Source organism: Liolophura sinensis, chromosome 2 (assembly GCF_032854445.1).
Source record: "Liolophura sinensis isolate JHLJ2023 chromosome 2, CUHK_Ljap_v2, whole genome shotgun sequence".
Taxonomy (NCBI): domain Eukaryota; kingdom Metazoa; phylum Mollusca; class Polyplacophora; order Chitonida; family Chitonidae; genus Liolophura; species Liolophura sinensis.
Window position 1 is genome coordinate 3,781,567 of NC_088296.1, and position 6,854 is coordinate 3,788,420.

At 45.9% G+C, this 6,854-nt stretch overlaps 1 protein-coding gene across 1 annotated transcript; it reads left to right on the forward strand.

Annotated features, from left to right (window-relative positions):
• Window positions 1-343: 343 nt before the first annotated feature.
• LOC135463008 (retinitis pigmentosa 1-like 1 protein) lies at window positions 344-1,054 on the forward strand. Its single transcript, XM_064740329.1, has one exon. The coding sequence runs from the start codon at window positions 344-346 to the stop codon at window positions 1,052-1,054; it is 711 nt and encodes a 236-aa protein (XP_064596399.1).
• The last annotated feature ends 5,800 nt before the right edge of the window (window positions 1,055-6,854 follow it).

The window sequence follows — 6,854 nt, forward strand, 5'->3', positions numbered from 1 at the left end:
TTCACTTATATGACGGCGGCCAGCATTATGGTGGGTGGAAACCAGGCAGAGCCCGGGGAGATACCCACGACCATCCGCAGGTTGCTGGCAGACCTTCCTACGTACGGCCGGAGAGGAAGCCAGCATGAGCTGGACTTCAACTCACAGCGACCGCATTGGTGAGAGGCTCCTGGGTCATTACGCTGCGCTAGCGCGCTAACCGACTGAGCCAAGAAGGCCCCCTGAAACATAGAGAAACAAGGCATGATCTGAAACAGAGAGAATCAAGGCGTGATCTGAGATGAAGAGAATGGAGGCGCGATCTGAGGCGCAGAGAATGGAGGCGTGATCTGAGGCGCAGAGAATGGAGGCGCGATCTGAGGCGCAGAGAATGGAGGCGCGATCTGAGGCGCAGAGAATGGAGGCGCGATCTGAGGCGAAGAGAATGGAGGCGCGATCTGAGGCGAAGAGAATGGAGGCGCGATCTGAGGCGAAGGGAATGGAGGCGCGATCTGAGGCGAAGGGAATGGAGGCGCGATCTGAGGCGAAGGGAATGGAGGCGCGATCTGAGGCGAAGGGAATGGAGGCGCGATCTGAGGCGAAGGGAATGGAGGCGCGGCCGGGGGCGCAGGGAATGGAGGCGCGGCCGGGGGCGCAGGGAATGGAGGCGCGGCCGGGGGCGCAGGGAATGGAGGCGCGGCCGGAGGCGCAGGGAATGGAGGCGCGGCCGGAGGCGCAGGGAATGGAGGCGCGGCCGGAGGCGCAGGGAATGGAGGCGCGGCCGGAGGCGCAGGGAATGGAGGCGCGGCCGGAGGCGCAGGGAATGGAGGCGCGGCCGGAGGCGCAGGGAATGGAGGCGCGGCCGGAGGCGCAGGGATTGGAGGCGCGGCCGGAGGCGCAGGGAATGGAGGCGCGATCGGAGGCGCAGGGAATCGAGGCGCGATCGGAGGCGCAGGGAATCGAGGCGCGATCGGAGGCGCAGGGAATCGAGGCGCGGTCTGACGGGAAAAGGGCAATGGGGGAGGGAGGATGGAAGCCGCTTTGCTTGGTCTGGGGAGAGCATTCGATGGTATGAAAGTCACATTGTCTGAAGTGGAAAGAGAATATCTGTCCTGGAAAGAGCATTTGAGGGGATGAAAGCCGCTTTGTGTGATCTGACAAGAACATTGGATGGTATGAAAGCCACTTTGTCTGACCTGGAAAAGGCATTGAAAGGAATGGAAATCACTTTGTCTGACCTGGAAAAAGCACTGGAGGGAATGAAAGATGCTTTGTTTGTTGTGGAAAGAGCATTGGGGGGATGAAAGCCGCTTTGTTTGATTTGAGAAGAGCATTGGATGGTATGGAGGCCGCTTTGTCTGTCTGGGAAAGACCACTTGTATGTGTATTTGTACGTTTGTATTTACTGGCTTCTCTAACAATTCGTTTCCAGTGTTAACTTCAGAGATAGAAGTTCATATATGTAAAGGAATATATGTCTGATTTTGGGCCCACATATTACATGAGGGGTATCTTCTCAGGTGTGCTTTGTTTCGTCTCCGTCTAATCTCAGGTCCTCCTATTACCTCATGTGTATTTTCGGAAGTGTACTGGATTTCCTTACTAAAACAGTCGCATGCGCAAGCTTGTCTCCATCCCGCTACCATCAGTGTGTACAAATTTATTGTCCAATTATCCTGAATTTCAGCAAAACCTTGCTGAATTACAAGACGAGATCTATCAGCTTTCTTGTCTTGACATGGATCAAATTTTCATTTCGGTTGTGAAAGAAGCCTGAGAGGAAACTCTGGGAAAGATGTGAGCTATCTCCTATAGCTTGTTGACTTTCACAATATGGTCTCGAATAAGAATACTAAATGAAGGGATCTTGTTAATGCTTTTATTGAGCGTATCTACATACGATGGATTGAAAAGACGGCCTAAGGCAGGGTTTGTTGGATGAGGTTTAAGCTTTGTTGTAACGCCACGGTTTATAAAATCATTAGACTAATTACAAATTTGACGAGAACACAGTCACTTTCGATTTAGAGAACAACATCTGTAGCTCTCTCAGATAAATTTACACAGTTCCGTGTGTAATGACTACAGAAGTCATTGATGTTTAATGTCAACCCACACTGGATGAGAAATTTTGTGTTTTGATACCTGGCCCATGTCGTCCATGTTCAAGGCCAAACGTCCGATTTCGCTACAAATTGCCTGCAGTGATAATGAGCATATCAAGAAATGGACAATGATCCCCAGTTTAGACCTCACAAAAGTTAGTAAAAGAAATCAGATCCCTTAATATCGAAAGCTTTTAATACTGTCTGAGGCCTCCGTGGCTCAGTTGATTAGCGCGCTAGCGCAACGTAATGACCCAGGATCCTCTCACCAATGTGGACGTTGTGAGTTCAAGTCCAGCTGATGCTGGCTTCCTCTCCGGCCGTACGTGGGGAGGTCTTGTAGCAACCTGCGGATGGTCGTGGGTATCTCCTGGGTTCTGCCCGATTTTCTCCCACCACAATGCTGGCCACCGCCGTATAAGTGAAATATTCTTGAGTACGGCGTAAAACACCAATCAAATAAATAAATAAATTTAGTACTGTCCTTGTGTATTCAATATGATGACCATATTCCAGGCCTTTTAACGTCTTGTCTAAAAGCGTCTCTTGTTCTAATAAGTAATCGGCAAGCTTTTGGCTCTAATAAGATGAACCTGTTTTAAATATATAAGTGAAACAATGATTAAAACTGCGTGCAGCATTTACCGTCCTTTATTGCTTCACGGCACTCGTTGTCGTTTCTGTGTATACATTTGGATTTTAATAGATCTGTCAATGTCTTAGGTGTAGTTCTTTCCGATGTTGTTGAAATAATTTCATTAAGTATTAACGAAGAACAGTCAAAACATCTCCAGATCTGAGATTTGTAACCTACCTTTTTCGTCCAGCACATCCCTCAGTACTTTTGCCTAAAGCAAAGGCTTTAATTTTAGACGCCGGGTTTCCTCTGTTTTTTGCCTAGAGAATCAAGAAAGCAGGCCAAAGCTCCAACAGAGCTTCATTTATCTTTCTCTTAGCACCCAGTGAAGATGTAGGCTGAGAGGAGACACTATTAGTGTACATCACATTATCTACGGTGAACGCCTTCTGTGAGTAACCAGCAGAAAGAGAAACGAGAATTCCACGCCATCCTGGAGAAGATGGTTTTATCACTTATACTTGGACAGGCCAATTCTAACAATAAGAAATAACCTACTCGCTTGACGTTCAGCATTATAGCAACAGTGCAACGACTGGTTAAACCGTATCAGTATAATAGCTCGGATGGGACAGATTACTTGCCTTCGGTAAGTCGTCTCTGTGAAGTAGCACTAGATAAAAGAGCAGTGGAAAGCTGTCCTGCTACAAGGAGGCACATTATATGCATTCTAAGGACTCTTTCGTCTTCAAATGACTGAAGAATTGTTAACTGCGATGATAAAGCCTTAGTACTCCGTGACATCTTTACAGACGAGAGTTCGAACAGCCGGCTTCGATCAATCGGCTGGTCACGCCAGCTCAGATGTCCGAGAATCAACCTTGATATACATCACCGTGATATAAACTTACTACTTTCCGTGTTTGGTGTTTCAAGCGAGATGTTAAGTTGTGGCTCTAGGGTCAATCGAGGAAGCTCAACTTTCTCTGAAGGTCTTAGGTGTGTCCCGACCCAGGATTGACCCTGGATATACCGCCATCGAAGCGGAAGAAATCTGGAAGCGGTCATGATTTTAACCATATAGCAGTATGAATTAAACATTACGGTGATGTGTAAATGGTTGGTCATCAACAACAAGTTCGCCGTGAAAACCAGCTTAGCACACAGATTAATACGTTTTCAGCTAATCAAGCTAGACGCGTTGTTATCCAGGCATTTGTAGTGTGGCTTACAGCCTTATAACTACCAGCTTGCAAATGTCATTTAAACATGTTAATGATTAGGTAAATGCTAATGGGCCTGAGACTTCCTCGGTGGTAGTAATCAAACAGACAATCACCGCGGGCCAATATGCCCAATTGGTGTCAAATCAAACAGACAATCACTGCGGACCAGTATGCCCCATGGGTTTCATATCAAACAGACAATCACTGTGGGCCAATATGCCCCATAAGTCTCATATCAATCAGACAATCACTGCAGGCCAATATGCCCCATGGGTCTCATATCAAACAGACAATCACTGCGGGCCAATATGCCCATTGGGTCTCATATCAAACAGACAATGACTGCGGGCCAATATGCCCCATGGGTCTCATATCAAACAGACAATCACTGCAGGCCAATATGCCCAATTGGTGTAAGATCAAACAGAAAATCACTGCGGGCCAATATGCCCCATGGGTCTCATATCAAACAGACAATCACTGCAGGCCAATATGCCCCATGGGTCTCATATCAAACAGACAATCACTGCGGGCCAATATGCCCCATGGGTCTCATATCAAACAGACAATCACTGCAGGCCAATATGCCCCATGGGTCTCATATCAAACAGACAATCACTGCAGGCCAATATGCTCCATGGGTCTCATATCAAACAGACAATCACTGCGGGCCAATATGCCCCATGGGTCTCGTATGAAACAGACAATCACTGCGGGCCAATATGCCCATTGGGTCTCATATGAAACAGACAATCACTACAGGCCAATATGCCCAATGGGTCTCATATCAAACTGACAATTACTGTGGGCCAATATGCCCAATGGGTCTCATATCAAACAGAAAATCACTGTGGGCCAATATGCACAACGGGTCTTAAATTGCGCATGTAATATATTTTGTATTAGCAGGGGGTTTGTTGTTCCTCTGATGTATTTTGTGTTCTTTGTGAGTTTGTTCAGTTAACATGTCATGACTATAGTGTTCCATATCAATTCTTTACTTATCTTATGTACTTTCTTTTTCCGTATCAGTTTGCTGTACATTTAATGCCGCTTGAATTCTGTGTGCAACTGTTTTAGCTATAGCCCAATTGCATTATACTAGTGTCAGAAAATCCATCTTACGTTCCTACCAAAATATAAAGGATGTTTTGAAAGTATTCTGTTTAAAAGCAAATGTGTTAACACATATACATGGATCCCTCGCTTGCCACTCCGCACTGGAAGGATAGAAATAGGAAACAAGAGTGATTGGTCCCGTATCGGTATAATGTGACTGGGCGGGCTGTCATGTCTAGAGTCTTGGTCAGGATACATCAGTGGGGGGGGGGGGGGGGGGCAGCCATTTGGTCGTATGGACACGCTCTGCCACAAGAAAACACGGTATATGTTCATACACATCTCATGACTCTTCGTCGTCATATGGCTAAGAAATTGTTCAGTTAGACGTAAAACCCCAAGCATGCATTTTACATACACATACAAACTAATATAAACGATTTGAACCCAACTGCTGAAGTAATTTTAGGGAAACTGGCGTCTTCGCATACAGCTTACAGTTGAAAGGGAACTGCTAAACATGGCAGGGTATAACTGTGGACATTATATGATAATCGGGGCGAATGTCTAAATTTATATGAATTAAAATTTGACAGGCCCAACTCTTCCAGCTTTCAGTGTTTTATTGTGAGCAGAAGCACAGACTACAGTAATGCTGTCATATCGTGCGGTTAAGACTGATAAAACACACAATGTTTAAACCGTAAGTGTTGACTTCACTGCACACCAGAAATGTGACATACATGTCTAGACACATACACCTATCAGCCTGGTGTAAGCCCCTGGTCTAAGCTGTAGGCTGTAGAAGTAGGTTACTGGTGCATTTCTCACAACTAAGTGTTTCCTATTTCAGACTGCGCAGTTTTGTGAAGGTGTGAAGCACGGTGGGATTTTAGTCGACAGGTAAGTCCCGTAAGATGGAGTACGTCTATTTTTATGGCGCGATGTTTTTATCCGGTTAGGGCATTGGCTTTACTCGGTCGTGATATGGACAGTATTTAGTTGGTCTGGTCGTCCTCAAATCGAAACAAAGTAAACATACGACTCAAGCGTGTCCTTATATAGACTCTACCCTCAGCCTGTGGGTGAATCTCTAACACTGTCGATACGCAGTCAGAATATTTCCATCTCCCGGAAAACGACTAATTTTGGTTCATGTTGTTAATTGTGTCGATCTTGTCACCATATATACAGGGCGATGGTTCGTAAATTATTAATGTGAGTTTTTGAAGCTTTGACCTTGAAAGCCGTTATGCAGAGTTACGCTTTTATGTGGATTACTGGCGGTGACGTGTCGCCCGTGGTACACAAAGCCGGAGCAAACCAACAGGGGTAACTTGACACAGCTTATCCCGTCAGGACGGTCGTATACCCACATTCAGGCCGTTTATAGATTAGCCAGGGCTGTCTGTGATGCTTTAGCAAACATTAACCTACTTCTACAGCCTACAGCTTAGACCAGGGGCTTACACCAGGCTGATAGGTGTATGTGTCTAGACATGTATGTCACATTTCTGGTGTGCAGCGAAGTCAACACTTACGGTTCAAACATTGTGTGTTTTATCAGTCTTAACCGCACGATATAGCAGCATTACTGTAGTCTGTACTTCTGCTCACAATAACACAATAAAACACTGAAAGCTGGAAGAGTTGGGCCTGTCAAATTTTAATTCATATAAATTTAGACACTAGACCCGATTATCATATAATGTCCAGTTTCCTTCACTACCACTGTAGTCCAGCCGTTTGATTCGATTATCATATAATGTCCAGTTCTCTTCACTACCACTGTAGTCCAGACGTTTGACTCCATTATCATGTAGAGTTAAGTTCCTTTCTGTGCTACTGTAGTCCAGAGTTTGACCCGATTATCATATAGGGTCATGCCCCCTTCACTACCACCATAAT